The 20,349-nt window shown below is 37.9% G+C and overlaps 1 protein-coding gene across 5 annotated transcripts in view; it reads right to left on the bottom strand.

Moving 5' to 3' along the window:
* Nucleotides 1–20,349, bottom strand: part of LOC107046273 (caskin-1) — a 61,717-nt gene that overhangs the window by 15,667 nt on the left and 25,701 nt on the right. For 2 of the 5 annotated variants that reach the window (XM_015268863.1, XM_029126665.1), the window contains exon 1: nt 6,233–6,599. The exons of the other annotated variants lie outside the window; for them this stretch is intronic. In XM_015268863.1, the coding sequence (XP_015124349.1) occupies nt 6,233–6,599 (367 nt within the window). Of the gene's footprint in view, nt 1–6,232; nt 6,600–20,349 lie in introns of those variants that run through there. 5 annotated transcript variants of the gene reach the window in all.

The raw sequence follows: 20,349 nt of genomic DNA, 5'->3' as shown, positions 1-20,349 counted from the left end.
GGGGGGGGGGGGGGGGGGGGTAAAATCGATCGACACTTCTTTCCCGATATGCCTGGTGATATAGTAATGGCAACATACCCGGATTTAGTTCATCGTCTTCCCACGTTTCTAGAGACGCACGCGTCTCTCGCATTAAACCACCCGAACGATTGTACCTGTCCCGATGTATCGAAAGTAACATAGCATGTGGGGGGAAGCTGTGTTCAATTTGAAAATAAACAACACGGCCCAGATTGTAGGACAAAAATTCAATGATTCGGTCGATGAGTACGAAAGAGAATGAAATAGTTTATCCTGAGAAGTTGAGAGTTGAACGAGGCTTGTTTCTATGCAATGGGAAAATTATTGGAAATCGAGGAAAGTTTCGCGGATAAAATGTTGCCGAGCATTAACTATTAGCATACAAAGTTTTTTACCTCCGTGGGAAACTATTTTAGATTGAATTCCGCTCATTATAAACACATTCATGAATTCATGTACAATTTCAGAGATGCGACGTAATGCAAGTGTTATTCAAATTCCAAATTCCAAGAGTCACGAGTGACACTCAGAGATAATTAAAGATTCCATGTAAATATCCAACACTTCCCCCAAGGGACTTCCTCGACGCTTCACTAAAAAAAAACACTTCACGTTCCAACTGGATAAAAGAAACCCAAAAACACATTAATTCACCCATACCAGCGAGAATAACAAAAAACAGGAACTCGACCTCGAAATCATTCTGAACCTCGCCCCCAAGTGTGGGTGGTTAATGTCCCTTGTGTAGGTGTTTCTGGTGAAAATTTGAAAAAAAAAGAAAGGCGAACGAGACAGCGTGCTAGAGTATGCCGTGACGTAACGAGATAGAACTCGGGACCTCAAAGTCAACACGATCCACATGTCAATTGGCTTGCAGAGCAAATAAAGAAAGTAGCTGGAAGAAAAAACCTGAAAACCATAACGACGCCAGTGAGGAGGCACTGCTGGACGGAGACGAGTACTTCAAGCATAGAATTCAGTTGTTCCTTGACTGAGCCAACGCTGAGGAATGAGGAAGGAGGGGACAGGGACACACAAGTGTCCATGAAGGAAAGAGTGAAAAAATTACCCAGAAAAATGAGAGGAAAAAGAATTAGCAAAGAAACATTCCTTCCTCCAACAACTGTGAGTACAAAAATGACACGTACACAAACCCGGACGTCCTTTAGCCGTTGTTATGCCGGCGTATAACCAAAGGGCCATTGTTACCAACTCGAGGACTTTGTAGTAATTTTAATAACAACTGCACGACGAGTAATAACATTCAGCATTATGTTACTCATCCACGAGAGAACCACAACAACCGACTCTGACTGATTTCGTCATGAAATTCACCTCTTCTTTACTCTCAAGTAGTAAGATAACTGCTCGACACGTGTGCACACGTTAATACCCAGCAATTTCACTTCCTCATCCCACCCCTCCCCCACCACCTAATGCATCAGTGGAAGCTTTTAAGAACGCCGCGGAAATACGAGACTTATTTATATACCCCGTGTTGTCTCTTTATCTCTGTCTCTCACTCCATTTTCCTTCTTTTCTCTTTCAGTCATAAATGAATGAAAAAAAATGTAAAAAAAATGTGAGAAATAAGGAACACGTGTTTGGTTAGAGTGAAACATAAATGAACGCAACTGAGGGAGGGAGAGAGAGTGGCACAAGTAAGCGGGAAGAAACCAATTTTTCATTCTCCAAACTACATTGGAGGAAAACAGAAAACATTCTTAGGATATACATGGGGGTTTCGTACCTGCTTCTGAAATTGCCATTCGATATCAACAGGTTGTTGATTTTTCCCACCATCGAATTGCCCCGCGATTTAACCCCCCTTCGCACCATTCTACTTGAGGTTAAATAAAATAGAAAACTCTGGTATTACGTACAATCAATATAAACATCTGTGTTAAACGTGCTGTAAAAAAGGAAAAAACTTCTGGCGAGCCAATGGTGATCCGTTATTGGTGTTTGCGTTTGTCCAGTGGAGGGAAACAAGGGGGAAAAATCTCGATGGTAAACACAGACAATGTCGATCCAATTGGGGTTACGCAACGCGTTCTCTTTAACAGACGACATTGGTAATATTATTAACAGCCCTCACAAATGGCTTACGTAGTTGTTCAACTATTCTCAGACATGTCACTGTCTCCTGTATCCCATGTAAATATTAATTCCACTTAATTTTCATGTCGTGTAACCGAAACGTTAGGTTGAGTTCTGGAGGTCGTTTTTAATGGAATAAAAATGATTAAAATTGGTTGTATGTGGTAGCGGGTAAAATTTGTATTTTTTATGCTGAAATTCGGAATGAATGATGAATAGAATATTTGGTGGGTTTGGTGGATAGTTCCGAGAAGAATCTTCGTGTTTTTTGCTCGATTACGAAATTTTTTCTAATGATCTCGGAGCAATTGAAAGTTTTGAAAGAATGTAACGCTCCGTTAAGCGAAAATTTGAAAGAATTCATGTTGGAAGGTTCTTTCAGTTCGTATAGGTTTGGGACGATTCTTCTCATTTCTTTTAAATGGGATGGTGAATTTTTTTAATTCATCACGTTTTGAAGAATTTCAGGCTGGATTTTACGCTGCACAGTGATAAGTGACATTTTCAGAGAACTTTCGGGAAATCTCGTAAATGAGAAATCATAATTGAATGAGAAAATGAAAGCACATTGCGTTTCAGTTGAATTAATCCGTAAATATGAGGCGAATTTGGGTGAATCGATTTAAAATTTAGGTAAGTTGTGAAATTTTTGTCCTTTTTCTACTGAAAACTATTTGAATTCACCCGATTTTTTAACTCAAACTTGAAATTTTATGACTTTTTTCTCCCTAAACCACATTAAACGTCCCGCTTCTGAAAGTTACTATTAAACTGTGTGCAAAATTCCCATTTTTTGAACAATGTACACATATCGTATACGTGTACATACATAATTTTCCAATGATCTAGGAACTCACTCCGAGAACATAGATGAATGTTTTGTATTATATTGATAAAACAGATGAGAGAACCGTCCAGTGATTGATCCGTATAACACATTTATTCATTAAAAAAAATGTCACCTTCTTCAACTTTCAAAAATGTCAATATAACGGACATTGAGTCCAAGAGACCACATGGAACTTTCCCATACCTTAGTTATTATCATAGGTATGGGGAACTACATGTGTCGTTTCATTGTTGAAATTCGGAGTGAGTAATGCCCCTGGAATTAGTGAATAGATTATTCACTGGATTTCAGTAGTTTCGAGATGACTCTTAATGTTTTGGCTTGATATCAATTTGTACTAAATGTAATGGTGAAATATTCTGATAAATCACGTGATACTTTTTCAATTATCTAAGACCACTTGAACATCTGCCAGAGATTTCACGAGATAATTTGATAGTTTAGACTATTCTCATAATTTCCTAGTGTTAGTACCTGGCCGAGAATCGAACCAATTAAGTTCTCATTCATCCAATTAAGTACTTATTCATCAAAGAAGTAAATGTTTTAAGGGAATATTTGTATGATTTTTTTTTAAGAGGAGACTATTATGAGTTTTAGAAGTCTCGGGCGATTGGAATGAGATTTCTCATACATGTAAGATCGATTATATATGTCTAAAAACGAATAATTAGTGCAAAAAAACTAATTCTTTATTGTTCGTTTACCTCGCAAATGCTTAAAATGTTAAAAATAGTCCAAGGCCAAAATTTTGGAAAAATATGTGTAATAATAATTACTAATTTCGTTATTATTTCAACAAATAATTGCACCATTCATATAAAATAACCCGAAAAATATTTCTGAAAGAATCGAGAATATATTTTTAATATTTTAAGGATAATTTTCCTGCCTCATGAATGGCGCAAATTTTAAAAAACTAATTCGTAATTGTTATTGTACACATTAATTCCAAAATTTTGAGAAAAAATACCTCTGTAGCTCAAATATCCCACGACTCCAATATCCCACGATGTTGAAAACTCATAAGCAGTCTTCCCTTAAAACAATATGTGTCCATCATTTTCACAAGACCTTATAAAATTTCTCCATATTCAAGTTATTATCAATTATCACTCATTCGATCGCTGATATTTGAAGAATCTCGATCGTTCCAATTACGGACGATACACTCTGTAATCTTCACGAGAAAGAAGAAAATCCAACAATACAAAGTTTCAATAATTTCCAATACCTAGTCGTGATTCTTTTAGATGTTTTCTTTCGTGCACTGAGAAAAAATATAATTCTGCCAATGAAATTTCGTTCAGACAGACAAATACTCAAAATTTCACCATAATTCTTATCTGCAACTAATTTGATTGGCCGAATTATATATCTTTTTCTCAATGTGTTTTCGCTATGTAAATTCTCACCCTGAAAATCAGTGGGCAATGATTGTTTCTATTTATTGGAACTCGTGATTCCACTAAAATTCACGGCATTAAAATCAAAACCTAGTACTTCCGCAGCGTATAAGATCCCGGGGTACGGAAATTTTCCCTCGGAATCTTTGGTACGTAAGTGAGGATAGTAGAACCATTCAGTTGTTTTATGGTCTCACCGCGATAAAACGATCTCCTTGTAGAGTTGTAAACGGGTTTTCTTTCGCTACTCGAGTTAGAATTCTCAGAGAAAATGCCCCCACGTATATGTCCCGGCGAGAAAGAGAGGAAATTTCATCCCCCCCCTCCCTTAAAACCCTCACGAGAAAATAGTTGGACCATGTCCCAGCTGAATAAAGGCAGAGGAAACTAGGGCTAATGTCCGAGTGGGGGAGAAGTTCAACGGAAGGAATGAGATTCGGTGGAAACTGGTGAATTGAATGTCCCAAAGAGTCCTGAAACATTGAATTATTAAAACGGTCTCGGTGTGACCTTCGAGCGATTCCTCGAGACTCTGGGAAAATCCTGAGGCTATGAAAACCATTAGGAATGAGGACAGCTGCTGAGAAAATGCCTTATCGAGACGGTGCGGACAATCCCAATGACCTCAGCCATATATACTCTCCTTCATTTTTTTTTAACCAATTTTTTTCTTCGCTTTTCATCCTCACTCAGACGCTCGTTCTCCCTGGTATGCACTCGTTTCATCCGTTGAAACGATCGATTCTAACCGGTGTCCAGCCACTGCTACCGTTTACGGGCGTCACTGTGCACAGTTCAACGTCGAATACCTACTTCTCGCTTCACTGGGCACAATCTTTCACGATATATTCTCTTCCGTGAATTTATACTTGTCCCTTGCACGTGTATGCGGGAGGTGAATCAAGTCTCGTGGAATAGTTGAGCGAAATGTTCTTTTATGACATAGAATGATCAAGAATAAAATTTTCTGCATGATGCATTTTCAACTGATTAAATGAGGCGTTAAGAGCAGAAATTGTCATTCAAAAATTCTATACCAATGACCTCTCAGGCAGCTATTCAATTATCGTCAGAATAAGTCATCAACAAATGGAAATAAATCGACATACACTGTTAGAAAATTACACTTGAAATTTCAAGTGAAAAAGCTTGAAATTTTTAACAACCGCTAAATTACGTGAAATTTTTGTATTTTTCTTTATTGAAGAGTCAGTTAATTTCTTGAATATTCAAGTGATTCTCGATATTCAGGTTCATACGGCACTGAAAAACCTTGAAAATTTTGAAAATTCAGGCAACAACTTTTCTGAATTATCAAACTATTGAAAGTTGAATTGTATGTGATGTTCAGCCTCTTCTTCAATTCAGTAGCGAAGTGATAAAACGGTTTAAGTCGACTTGGCTCTCATCTGAGTTTTTGAGGAATATCTCCGAATCTAAGGGAAATAACGAAATTTGTATAATGACCTTTTTTGTAGAGCTAATTGAGTGCTATAGAAAAGGTCGTGTCAGAAATTTTACCATCTCCCTTAGTTTCTGAGATATTTATTGAAAACTGGCAAATAGTTAAAATCGACGTAAAAAGTTTTATCGCTTCGCTACTGAATTTATGATGATGAGTTTGGAAATTCAAGCTTTCATTGAAAAATTCCAATTTTATTGAATTTTCAAGATGAATGAGAAATTTAGTGAACACTTTCATCTGAGATTGAATTCAAGCTCAGAACATTGAAAATTCACATGACGCTGTGACTGAAATTTCAAGGAATTTCTAAAAGTATATTACGCTTTACAACTTCATTACAAGATTTTAATCAAACAAAAATAGAAAACCATTCCTCTTTCGTACACTTACGTTGTATCAAATTCTTCCAACTACCATAAATCGCCTTAATACACTTATCCAACGTATTCAAACCGCCATTATGCTCCTTCCTCCACAAATTTCCCTCTGATTGACTCCGAAACAAATTGACTTTCTTCGTAAAATTAAAGTCCTCGTGATTGCCCGTATAAGAGGCTCTAGATCGTGGCCTAGGTGGGAGTGGCTTGATGACAGCATACCGTGGAATTGTCTCATGCACCGTTGGTATACCAGCCTCGATAGCTGGATCATGAAAGCTCAGGTAAGTCGAGGAGAGCTTCTTGGATCGTTGGAGAAAACGCTTGCCCGGTGGCAGTGGTGGGGGTCCAAGGCAGCTCGCTACAGCCGTGATGGCCATCTCTCGACTTCACTCCTTATCCGGAGTCTACCTTTATCCCTTTCCCCCTTCCTTCTTCTCTCACTCCCTCTCACTCTCTCTCTCTCTCTCTCTCTCTCTCTCTCTCTCTCTCTTCACTCGAGGAATCAACGTCGTGGATCACGATCTATCGATGCAGGGGGACGTGGGCGACTTTTATCCAGGATCAGATTTTTTTCCCTCGTGAACTAAAAAAAGTAATTTCTCCTGTGTTCTCCTGTTGTTGTTGCATTAATCGTCTTGGTGAGGCTGATAAATCTCGGTGAGAGACAGGAGAAATGCTAATGTCGAGATAGCTTCACTGATTTTTACGAAGCAATTGGAATAAAGCTCGAGGAATTTGTTCAACTTTTTTTGTTGATGAGAATTCTAAGCGAATTGAGGTCTCGATTATAAGAACAGTTATGAAGAATTTTTTCTTGCGCGTGCCGATTTTGTCGGTTTTTCCCGGTATATTGTGTGTTATCACCGAGGCTCAAATTCCAAAGTGGAAAGAGTTCTTATCGTTCAAGGCTGAGTTACATCGACTTCAGATGAAGAGCAACAAGGATGACATCAACCTACACGACACACTGTCTGGTCTGGTGTTATCGGCATTACCCGGCATCGTACGACTCTCAATAAACACCGGTTTCATGTACACTGACAAACGCCGTTCAGTAACATTGGTTATAACCGTCTTGAACTACCGAGAATAAAAAAGAATAGTCGAGATACTTCTAAAAATGATGGCACAAGGCGTAACCAAGTGACACGATTGCCCGAATGAAACTGACGGAGAGGCTCTAACTGGTGTGTGGCAAAGTCGTAACCGAATGACTGGAGAAAAAAAAATATATAAACTACGTGAGTTGCATGGTAGGAGAGAGCCGGTGGTGGTAGAGAATAAAAGAGAAACAAAAAATGAGTGAATGCAAAAGGGAGATACCCACACGCGGGTTGCGGGACGAGGCCGAAGGTGGGTAAAACGAGTTCGTGGAGTCGCGTGGGCTGGCCCTGGGCGCGCGTCGTGTAGGATTTTGTGGGTATTAAACGACGACAGTTTGAAATTAAAAAGAAGAAATGAGGAAAAATGTCAAGAGGAATAAGAAAAATGCTGACCGATCCGTGCGGCGCCCGATACATTCTCGAATAAATTATTTGACTTAATAAATCAACTTGAATTTCACTGATTCAGATAGTTGGCAAACAGGATTGCAATTCTCATTCCTTTTCAGGAAAAACTACCTTCAAAATTCAAGTGAAACCAAAATTCAATAATATTTCACATATTTTGGTCACTATCAAGCGGAATAAATTGTCAATTGACATTAGCAAACCAGAAATTTCTCTGGAATTCGCAGCGTTTCCGTCAGTCTCATTCCCCCTTCTCACAGATAATCAAACCCCAAAAATGAAGAATGATCCATTCATTTCTCCTTGCCATGAAAGATTTCTCTAATCGCCAATAAATTCCAGTTGATTTATACAAACTACTTCTATAAGGTGGACACGACCGAGATACATCAAACATGGTGTGAGCGAGACATTGCAGGGGGTCTGAAGATGTGCGTTTGTGAGCATTGAAGCCAAATAAAAAAGTGATGGATTTAATGGAGCAAATACACACACGCTCATTGATATAGCAGGCCTCCTGGCGGGGACGAAGATTTCGCAAGAATATGAGAAATACGGGTCGATGATGCCGGATAAAGTTGGTCATTAAGGAAGGTCGTCGGCCTTGCCAAAGACTCTTCGACACACGCACGTAATCATGGCGAAATTTATGGACTGTTGACTGGTGATACGTGTCTCGCATGGCCTTTTTTTATCTTGCTCACTCCTTTTATTCAGCATCTTGCGCAACATTTTTTTCTCTTTGATATGAATCCCCCTGTGTTGGGGTTTAAATGAAGGAAAGTTGGGGCATGGAGACTGAACATCGTGAGCCTTACGGCGCCAAGGAGAGATGCAAGAAGACGCGAGTATGTGTTCAAAAAGAACAGAAGGAGGGCTATCGATGATACTAGTGGAGCGCACCCCGAGGGGTCTACACCATCTTTACTCCTCTTTTATTCGAGCAAAGAGAAGTTAGGCAAAGGCGAGACTTATGCCCGTTGGGCAAAACCGTATAAAGTCAGAGAAAATATTCCCTTTCAGACGAGAGCTATTGAATGTCGCGTTTTTTCACCGAGTGAGGTTACTTCTCTTTCTCTCTCTTTCTCTCAATGAGATCGCATCGTGAGTCTGAAACACCAGGAAATTAACAAATCCAAGAGTTTCAATTATTCTGCGATTTCTTTGAGCCAAAGTTTAGGAGGAAAAAAAACCTCCGGGGAAGCCGTGAAAAGAGGAAATAAAATGAAATGGCAACATGGTGGAAAATTTCAGCACTCGGTGCTGGAAACCTTGACGCGACAACACTTTTGAACTAACACTCCGTGGTTTTGGTTTATACGCCTGAACACGGTGGCAATTGTATCGTTGTTTTCCAGTCCTCGAGGGTGGCTTCAGAAACCACGGGTTGGGAGAGTGGAAGGGGTAGAAATGAAAGTGGAAAACGGACACGAGAAACAAGAGGGAAAGGTAAATAGAGGGATAATGACGGAGTGGGGGGTGGAAGGGTGTTGCTCTCGCTCGATACGTATTGTCTACCCTGTCTGCTGTATGCTCAGTCTTCTCATCCACCATTTTACCAGGTTGCTTCCTTTTCTCTACCCTCTCTGCGCTATCCCCACAGGTACGTAGACAGGTAGGTACAATCCGTAAAAAATCAGAATGAATGGATGGAGACAGGTGTATTGTTTAAATTTGCGAACTGGGGGAGAGGTGAACTTTTTTTTTTGGTCGTTTTGGTGGTAATGCATTGTCTTGTTGCTTCACGAATTGTGAGCATGGGGAAATAATCCTTTGTTAAGAGGGAAGGATGTTTTCAATTATGAAAATTGTGAAATTCGTGTTGCGATTCGGTGACAGAAATTCCAATCACGGCTGAAAGTATTTTCGTGGGTTTTAAAATGGAAATTAGTATACTATTATTGTTATTATTTATTCTTTTTCCTCCCAAACGAATCAGGATCCAACAGTGAGATTGATATTTCTAAAGAGAGAAATAGCAATTGAAATAGAATTAACGAGGTATATGATGTAATTTCTTTGATTTTTCCTAATTTGCAATATTTCCGGAACAAACAAGGAGGATAAAAAATGTTTGCAAGTGAAGGCAGTCCATTCTGCCCCATTCTCCCCCATGATTACAATGTTCTTTCTTCTCCCCTATAGAAATCACGTGAACATCTTTATCCCTGTGAAACTTGAAATTACTCCCATCTCGTGCGTTTCAGGAGTTTGGGAACATTATTTCGGGTATTCCTCAATCGTAAAGTGAGGGCCCATGAACGATCTCGCTCCGTTACTTCAACGAACTCTTGCTCCACTCGTTGCCTTTTCATCCTTTTTATTCCCCTACCCTTTACTCCTTATTTTCGTTTTTTTTAAAGATTTTTTTCCTTCTCTGCCGGTTGGTTTAGCCTGAGGTGGGGACGAGGCAATTACCCCAAGAATTGAGAACAGAGGGGCCTCATCGCAATATCGACATTACCTCAACTCCTTGGAATGACTCTCACACCAGCATGCCAGTCTATTTTCAGTGTTGTTATGGTTTGTATTCTCTTTCTTTCTCTCTTCGCTAGCCAGGCAAATTGTACGATTATCCGGCTTCGCGTTGAGAGTCGCACCCATGGCGAAAGAGAGGAAGTTCCGGTCTACGCCCTCGTCCATGCAAGCCCAAAATAAATCGAACTGACGATAATAAAGAATAAAAGTGTGTCTAAAAGGGAGGGTGAAAATGGAGAGAGAAAGAGAGAGAGAGAGAGAGAGATGGCATGAAAATGCCAGTCTGTTTCTCATCCGCTCCAAATGTCCATATTTTTTTGTTATTTTTGTTTCCCCTATACTTCTAGTCAAAACGACTGGACCAAAAAAACAGACAGTGGTGGGCTCTAACGAGCTGTTTATACCTTCAGGTGCACCATATAAATTTTTGAATCGAATTGCAATCAATGCTACTCTTTTAATCCTCTTGTTTTTAATCCACCATTTCATTCGTTTTAATATCCTTTTCCCCCATTGCCCACTGTCTGGATGGCGTTCCGGGATATTATCACATCTTCCTCGATTATCTTTTTTTTCTCTTCCCTCTCAGACGTATGTAGAGTGCGCCGTGAGGTGGGGCGGAGAATGAAGCGCACCCGTTAAAATTCATCGAAAAGTTGCGGCGCAAGGCCGTTATAACCCGCGGGTGTGCCATAATTGGAGAGAGGAGGGAGATGGGACGAGGTATTCCAGAAAAAAAATTATCGGTGCATATGAGAAGGATAAAATTTAAATATTCAAGTTTTCAGGGCGATGGGAGCAATAAAGTTATGAAAATGCGAGAATTTTTTGGATGCAGTTGACAATGAAGTATTCGTTGAAAGTTTGTTAATTAAAGGTGAATCATATTTTAAAAATTCCAGCAAAGGACAGTAATATCATAATTTATAATTCGATAAATTTTACGGCAGACAGCCCAGAATATTGGAAGACCGCATCGTTTTAGATGGAAAATTTCTCCGATAATAAGTGGTTTTCGAAGAGAAGGTTGAAGGGCGTTTCTTGTTGGGAATTCTTCCAGGTGTCGAGAGGTTTGATATTTTCAAAGTGATGAAACAAAATAAATCAATTTCACGTCGCAACTTGACATTTTCTCCTGAAATCTCTCGCTTCTCAACCTAATAGACCTTTTCATTCTGGAAATCTAGGGGAAAATATTGAATTCGTTCACCGAACGGAAAAATCTCCGGAAAAATAGGGAAAAATTCTGGTAAATATTGACATTTAAGATGATATACATTTGAGTCTCCAAAAATGAGCATTTATATGCAAATTCGGTAAAAGTGTTCCGAAACTTCTAGGGTAATTCACATGGGAAAACAAGCGGAAAATTGCGCTTTTGGATTGCATATAATATAGTTATTTTTGCTAATAAATTAGCACTATACTTCCGAATGGTTATTTCCTTTTATCATGTATAACTCATTGTTTATTGCTTTTTTTTAAATTGAATAAGATTTCCTTTTATCTAATTTTGTCAGATTTTCAACTTAGTTGAATGTCTGACAACTGATTGTCTTTTTTACAGTTCTATCGCTTCTCTCAGTCATTCGATAAAATGTTAATAGAAATATTTTATTTACACATACTTGAATGAATTTTAAACATCACATTTGAAGAAACCATCAGAAAGTTCACTTTCAGTATAGCTATCGTATTCAATATAGCTATCGTAATCATCTTTCAACTTCGACTTAATCGCATTAAAACCAACAATATAAGCCACGATTGAATTCATTTGAAACATGATATTCAAAGATATCCCCAGAATTCTGATTTTCAAACAATACAAAATTTTTGAAAATTTTCAAATAAATCAAAATAACGATTATTGCTATCGTCTTCATCTTCGAACTCGGTCAAAGGGACATCCAAACAATTTTTTTCAGCCATCATTCAATCAATTCAGTATATTTTTTTCTAGTTATCGTGGGACAACCGATTTTCGAAAAAATTTAAAAATTAAAAAAACTAATAGATGAATTAAATTTTAATTAATGGTGATCGATAGGGCTCAACAATACCTACATTTGAAAAAAAAAAGAAGATTCAATTCCATCCACTCATTAGCGAACAATTGAAGAAAAACTTTACCACACACATACGGAGGACACGGTCTAAAAATTGTATTTTCGGACTTTTTGGATTACAATGGATCGACAGAACACAAAAAATTCAAAACTTAAATTTGAACGATCACAATATTTCCATGAAGTAAAAATGTCCGAAAATCTAGGGTTACTCTCAGAATGTAAAGGTCTATAGTAAACTGGTACATCAAACTAAGTCAATTTCACTTCTCAATTAGCGTATTTAATGGATATATAGAAGTTGAGTTACATCATTTCACCAGTTCACCACTCAATTAACTGAACAATACCAAAAATATCAAATTTCTTGACTTTTCCAATTCCCCTACAAATTCAATTTCCATGTTTTGCACCGCTGCCTAATGGAACTCCTAGTAAACTTCACGCATTTGAATTACACTATTTTTAATGGAAATTTAACATTGATTTTTGTGCACGGAAATTTAATCTGTCAGGATATCGACTACGGCTTCATGAGGACTGAACCAAGAAGATAAAAACAAAAGTTTTTCCCCCCATTATAGGAGCAAATTTAAAAAAATAACGGTTTAATAACAAATTATTGTGTTTAGTTTCTCTTCCCTGCAAGGTTCGTTCTTCCTTTTCATGTTTGGTGAAGTAAAATGGAGTTAAACATCATTGTCAACATTTGTCTCTCGCGTGTGCCAAATATGTAAAAAAAGTAAAAAAAAAAAAGGAAATTTATTAAGCTCTCCCACTCCATTGCAAATTCAACTTTTTTCATTTGCACTGTAATATAATGAAATATTTATTAATATTTCAACAATGAAAAATGCTTCAGCTGGAAGCCATCACATTGATGAAACTCTATGCATTTTACATGATTCCACTATTTTTAATTCCAGTAAATGGTGACTAGTGACAGTGGTAAAAAAGGGGAGGTGTCTCAGCGCCCTGGCTGCTGTTGGCAACACACACGGCATCATGTAATACCACGGGACAACGATAATCGTTGTATACTGCGATACTCCAGACTCGATATACTGGATATGTTTCTGGCCACTGTGAACGTCATGTGCACAGGACAATGTATTGGTTACGTGTGTATGGTTTTGTACTGGCGTTAGCCCGTCTGGACGAACTAGATCGCCTGTGTCTATCCAAGCATGTATAATAGGCACGTCAATTCCAGAGAAATTGCACACCGTCGATTCCTAATCCGTATGTAAATCTGGGTCTTCCCGTATGAACTTGCCCCCCTAAAATTGATTCGGGGATTATATCGTGTACCTTGCGAGGATGCGGCACAAGCGTCTTTGGAACAAAGAGAAGCTGATTCCAAACACGGGCTAGACTACGTTCGAGGCCGGATGATTCACGACCCTTTCATAACATCTGGCAGCAATGTACAATGTGGCAAAATATTATCCCAAGAATTTCTCAGAATAATGACAATAAAACACTTTCCTATTACAATTGAATTATTTCTCGTGGCAGACACGTATGAATATTCTACCTCACTTTTATTTGCATTTAAATCGATGGAACAAGAATATATGTGAGTTTTTTTTATATATGGGCCATTCCGCCAAATATCGGCGGAAATCTGGTCTCAAAATTTTCGACAATTTTTTTTTTGCTTCTTCTGAATTTTTATGTATATAAAAGAAGATTTTTCAACGTGTAAAGGTCCCGCGGCTCAATTAGAGGCCGTTCGCATGATTACGAGTTTTAGACTTGAAATTTTTCGCTCTTATAGAACGTATTAAAAGATGCTAAGAAAAAAAAATCAAAATGTAGTTTTTGATCGGAAATTTTCTGAATTTTCCGAAAATGATGTTCATTTTCTCCCTCCACCCCTCCTCCATCGTGAAAATCGAAAAAGAAACCTCTAAACGTCATTTTTGGCAAAGTCGCCATTTTTTTTTTCAAATCTGATATTTTATCTAAAAAATTCAGAGAATTTCCGATCAAAATCATATTTGAAACTTGTTTGCTCCTATGATGCTCATCTGCAGAAAAATGATTCTAAAAAAGCGAATATTCGAAAAATAATAATATTGTAGGAAGAAGACGATATTTCCATAGAAGATGATATTATAGAAAATAGAGAATGTTTCCATGAAATATGGTCTTGATTCTATGATATTCATCATTTTTCGAATATTCATTTTTGTGTCTGTTATTTTTCTTTACTTGAGCATTATAGAAGCGAACAAGTTTCAAATATGATTTTGATCGGAAATTTTCTAAATTTTTCAAAAAAAAAATTAGATTTAAAGAAAAAATGGCGAATTTGCCAAAAATGACGTTTAAAGGTTTCTTTTTCGATTTTCACGATGGACGAGGGGTAGGGGGAGAAAATGAACATCATTTCCGGAAAATTCCGAAAATTTCCGATCAAAAACTATGTTTTGATTTTTTTTTCTAAGCATTTCTACGAACGTTCAATACGATTGAACAATTTTCGCGTAAAATCGTTAAACCTTGCGCAGCCCCTCCAATTGAAAGACGGGACCTTTCCTAGTCGAGAACTCTTTTTTTCTATACACAAGTAGTACAAAGAAGCAAAAAAAAAAGTATCGAAAATTTTGAGGCCAGATTTCCGCCGATATTTGGCGGAATGGCCCATATTCACTAGAGGGTTCGGGAAATGAATTTCTATGAATGGAATTTTAGGCCGTCAACAAATCTTTGAGTTTTTAGAGGGAATTAAGGACATCATACACGAGCGAACGGCAGACGAACGGTGCGCGCGAACATAGTGAAATCGAGCCACCGGCGAACGAAGTTCGCCCGTGTGTGGGGCCCACGAACCATGTTCGTCGTTCGTCGTTCGCCGTTCGTCGTTTTCAAGACGGCGTGAAAACGGCCGTTCGTGGTGAACCAAGTTCGTTGGAAATTCGTCCGTGTGTGGGGATCACGAACGTCGTTCGCGAACCAAATGGTCTGATTAATTAATTATTTCGGGTTATAATAATGCAACGGTCCTAGAAAAGCGGATGGATCGGTAGGGAACGAACCCTCCCACATAGAGACAAAATTTTGATAGAAATTACCATGAAAATGGCGTAAAAAATACGTTTATACTTTAATATACTGAAATAAGAGTAAATTTTCCAATATTAACTCACAACGTTGTTTCTCCGCAAAATGTCCCAAATATGACGCATTCGGTAAAAATTATGTTTGTCGAAAACTAACCACGTCGAACCGTTCGACTCGAACGTTTAAAATCCTTGCATATCCATCTCCACATTCAAAAATGTCATCAATGAGTCACCAATATCAACAGAAATGGTTTTGGGTCAATACCTGAAGGGACAGGAGGCCCATGCCGATACGTCATCACTGTGGAAGTAAATAGGGAGGGGCAAAATCGCAAAGTGATTCATAGCAGTTAACAATTCTTCCCGTATTATTTTGGTATAAATTCTCAAGGAAAAAAAAATTAAGTAAAAGATAAATACACTGAAAAATTGAGTTTTGCCCTACCTTCACATTTAATGAAACAGTANTCCTACTTTCACATTTAATGGAACAGTAAAAAAAAAACAGAAGAATAATTGAAAAATGAAAAACGCAGCTATATTGACGGATCAATATCACGGCATTCGGTTCGTCCCGTGTGTGGAGTTTCGAGACGAGAGACCGTTCGCAGACAAACCCTGTTCGCGCGAACCGTTTGCCTGCCGTTCGCTCGTGTATGATGACCTTACAGTGGAACAGAACAGGGCTCTTCAAGAACCTGTGAATGTATGCTGGATTATTCAGGAAAACAGGAGTTTTTCTGCAATTTTGAAATATTACAGTAAAATTTTATACAGGGGAGGGTGGAGTAATATGGACAGTTGGGGTAAAATGGGCACTCAAAAAATTTGTGAAAAAAGATTTTTCTCAAAATTCAAATTTTGGAAAATTGTAATGCAATATGGACACCTGATAAATCCGTATAGGATGATAAAAAAATTTCAATAATCGAATTTAAGAAACTGCTTCTTGGCAAAGTCCATAACCGAAAAATTATTCAAGAATGGGGTAAAATGGACACCCGAAAAAGTTGGTCTTAATCAACTTCTAATCAAGAAGATTTTCAACAAACATTTTCCAACAGAATTGGGTCGGTATCTTTTTATGGTGATAAATTAACAAATAAACTTCAACTCTTAAATTTTACATTAAAGTTTGAAATATAGAGTAGCTTTGTATTTCCTGCTTTATTAGTGCAATAACTTTGAAATTATTGATTTTTTTCAATGAACAATTGCACGCTCTACACAACTGACCTCTTGGCCATTTGCGAAATTTGGAAGATGACGACTTTTCTACGTACAAAGGAAATCGCCATAAAACAATAGGGGGAAGGAAGGAGAAATGAGCAAAGAAAAAATTGGTTTACCACCCTCCACGACAAAAGTAAAAAATGAGTTCTTTTTTCAATTTGAAAATCGCAGTCATGACTAGTGTTTCAGAAATTGAATAACATTGTTGAAACATAGAAAATTGAAGAAGAAATCGAAGTGTCCATTTTACCCCGTTTTTGGTTTACCTTACAATTCCTACGACGCCGTCTAATGACCATGTCTTTGTTTTTATAAACTTCAAATGAAGTCGGAACAGTAGATTTGACTCAATTCCACTCATTATTAAAATTTGGTGTCCATATTGCCCCACCCTTCCCTATCGTAGTTTATGACATTAATTTTTGCTCATAAAATTACCAGTAGGGTCATAAAATATAAAAAAAATTGCGTATTCTTCACACAATACAGCATAAATATTTAGTTCTCCACGAGAAATGTTGTTCGAACTACTGGCAACTTTCTGTGAAAATTTAAAAATTCAAAAATTACATTGGAATCATAAGGCTTGTCTATTGCGAATTCTTGACATAATTTTCTGATAGTGTTGTCTGATAATTTGGTAAGGCTAGAGTTCAAGTAATACCTCTGAGTACATCTGGGAATTTCATCATAAATTCAGTGAAGGAGGACATTTTCTATAATAAAAGACCTATTCCATACTAAATCTGACTCCTCCAAGCATTATAATGTCCATGTTCATAATGTTCATAATGTCTAGACAGTTAGAATTGAAAATTTGTGAGTAGCAGGAAGACGATAATTCTCCAATTTAGTTACATTTTCAATGAAGATATAAATATTCAGTACCAAATTAGGCAGAATATTGGATTAAATAGGAAATTCGAGAAGATTTTCAGTTGAATTTTTATGATTACTATCAATTTCTATTGAATTAATTTAAAAAAACTGACTGATCTTTAATGTTTCCGTTCATTTTTCATCAAATTGTTAATTTTTTTAACTGTCGTGATTTCTTGAAATTTTAGTTAAAATGTCAATTGATGAAAACGTCCAATAAGGGAAATTTCACTCGAAAATTTTCAAAAGCGTTTAAATGTAGACATCATTCTGTTATTCATTTTCAGTGGAACGAAAGAACATGCAACTGGCAATCGCCCGAGGCTCTTCGGCCAATGTCATTCTTTATAACATTTTATACGCCTCGTGCTGCTAACTTCACACTCATCGCAAACCTCCGTCTACGGTCCTAATGACACAATATACTATTGTCATAAATGCCCGGGGGGTGTGTGTGGGGGGAGGGGTTTGGGGGGGCAAAGCCCCCCCCCCCCNGCCATGGCCCGTTAAATCGTGAAATCGGGGCTAGTTTTTACTTACCGGCCCATGGCCTGGTAAATCCCACTTACGGGTTCTAAAACACACCACGAAAACGCCACTTAACGGGCATGAATGACAAAAAACCCCATATTTGACAGTGATATTACGTTCAGCGAGTGTCAAACTGCGCCTTTTTTCATTTACGAGTAAACGAAATAGTTATTTTCATCACAAGGTCCACAAAGTATTTTCTGACGAATGTGGCTTTGTATAATCACATTCTTCAGAATAGTATATTTCGTCACTAGGCCGAAAGAAACTTTTCTGGCGAATATGAGTTTGCAGCCCGAGCCGAAGGCGAGGGCTGCAATCATATGAGCTAGAAAAGTTTTTTTTGGCCATATGACGAACAGTATTTTTTTATATGACGGCCGTAGGCAGAGATTCACGGACGCGGAGCGGAGCGGAGCGTCCGTGAAGCGCTGCCTCACGGCCGGAATGACAAAAAATACTTCTGGACCGTGTGATGAATGCAATTTTTCGTCAGAAGGCCCGTAAACCGCGATCAAACCGAGCGAAGCGAGGTTAGAATCGCGGTTTACCGGGTCTTCTCACGAAAAAGCACATTTCGGCACGAGGTGAGCGTACACTAAGAGAAATATCGTCATAATATCACATGGAGAGGAATATTCAATAAAAATTACGTATCTTTTCCGTAATTCCGGAGCGAAATGTTCGTGTATGAAATTTTACGCAACTGTCACGGAATTTTTCCAGAGCGTTCCGTAATTTTTATCTGCATCCCCTGTGAAAAATTACGATACCGTCACTTAAATTTTCTGAGGCGATTCCGTAATCGGTGAGCGAATTGTGAGTTCCGTAATTTTTATTGAACATTTCTCTCCGTGCATAAAACTAATTTCTTGCGCCAAATATCTCATCTTTTGAGGATTTTCTTGGGATAAGAATTCCGGATAATGTGTCAGACAATGTCAGATTTCGGTGAAGTGTTCATGACTTGAAAATGAACATTTCATGATAAAGTGAGAATTTCTTGCCACAAGCAATCGGGTTTTTCGTGTTAGAAGATGAGAAAATTACTAAAAAAATTAAAAACCTCGATTCAGTGAATCATGAATCAGAGACTTTCATATTGAATGAATGGAGAGTTTATGCAGAGAACAACCTCCAGATATTAAAAATATATAACCGTCGCTTACGCTCACTCGCTTTGAGTTTGAAGGAAAGCAATATCTTCTTTTCCTTCTGTCAAACTCTTGTCTTTTAAGGAATATTCTCTCATTTCGAAAAAAGACATTACATTTTCATTCAGTAACTTCCTCCTTAGCCCGAAAAGTACCGATTTCTTGTCTGAAACCTACCATAAATTGATCAAATATGTATGCGATGTTTTTCGCTCAAAAAATGATTTTTGTGATATTACGGCGATTTTTTCTTAGTGTAGCAGCAGTGTCAAAAAAATTATTTCGATGTCCCTTTGAACGAGTTCGAAGATGAACAGAATAACAATAATCGTTGTTTTGATTTATAGAATAGTTTTCAAAAATTTAATTTTTTTTTTCGGCAATCAGAATTTTGGGAATATCTCTCGACATTATGCTTCAAATTAATTCAATTATCCCACGTACGAAAAAACGAATGGGCCGAGCTTGGCCCAAGCCCGGTGGCCGGCCTGCCGAATTTCGGGACCCGTTCCTCAACCGGGACCGCGCCGGACTTGGTTGAAACCTGGAATGATAACATCGGGCCAGGTCTGGGCGCCCATCTCGGCCCAGCGTTGGTTGCCAGTCGTTGGCCAGGCTCAATTAAACATTACTTAATTACATGAATATGACAATATGGGTGATTGAAATACAAGTAATTTAATATTACTCCTCAACATTCGTAATAGGTTCAACGAGGAAAAAAAATCAATAGCGGCATGCGACTGGCGCCGCGCTGGCTGCCAAACTATTCATGGCAATTATCAATAATAACAAAAACAAAATAATTAACACTTTTTAGGATGATTTTTAGTATTCATTGTGCCCTACCTACCAAACCCTAACGCAATCATCGCTGAAAAACCGATTTTGTTAACTTAAAATATTACCCCCTAACGTGGGCTCGAACCCCCGACCTCACGACTACTAATCCGACGCCCTAACCACTAGTCTACCGCGCAATTCGTAAAACCTCTACTTCAAATCGTCCATATTAATTCCATCTCGGTTTTTTTCGACTTGAATGTTTTATTATTCAGTTGATAGAAATATTCAGTGATTCAACTACAGTTTAATCGGTAAATTAATTCAATAATGAATAATAATAATTATTATTATTAATTACAATAATAATTGTAACAATTAGGATTACTGTTGAATGACGATTCTTCTTCTTTTCGTA

Source organism: Diachasma alloeum, unplaced genomic scaffold, assembly GCF_001412515.2.
Source record: "Diachasma alloeum isolate Michigan unplaced genomic scaffold, Dall2.0 Dall_scaffold_00181, whole genome shotgun sequence".
Lineage (NCBI taxonomy): Eukaryota > Metazoa > Arthropoda > Insecta > Hymenoptera > Braconidae > Diachasma > Diachasma alloeum.
Note: the sequence above shows the minus strand (reverse complement) of the source record. Positions and strands in the feature narration are given on the sequence as shown.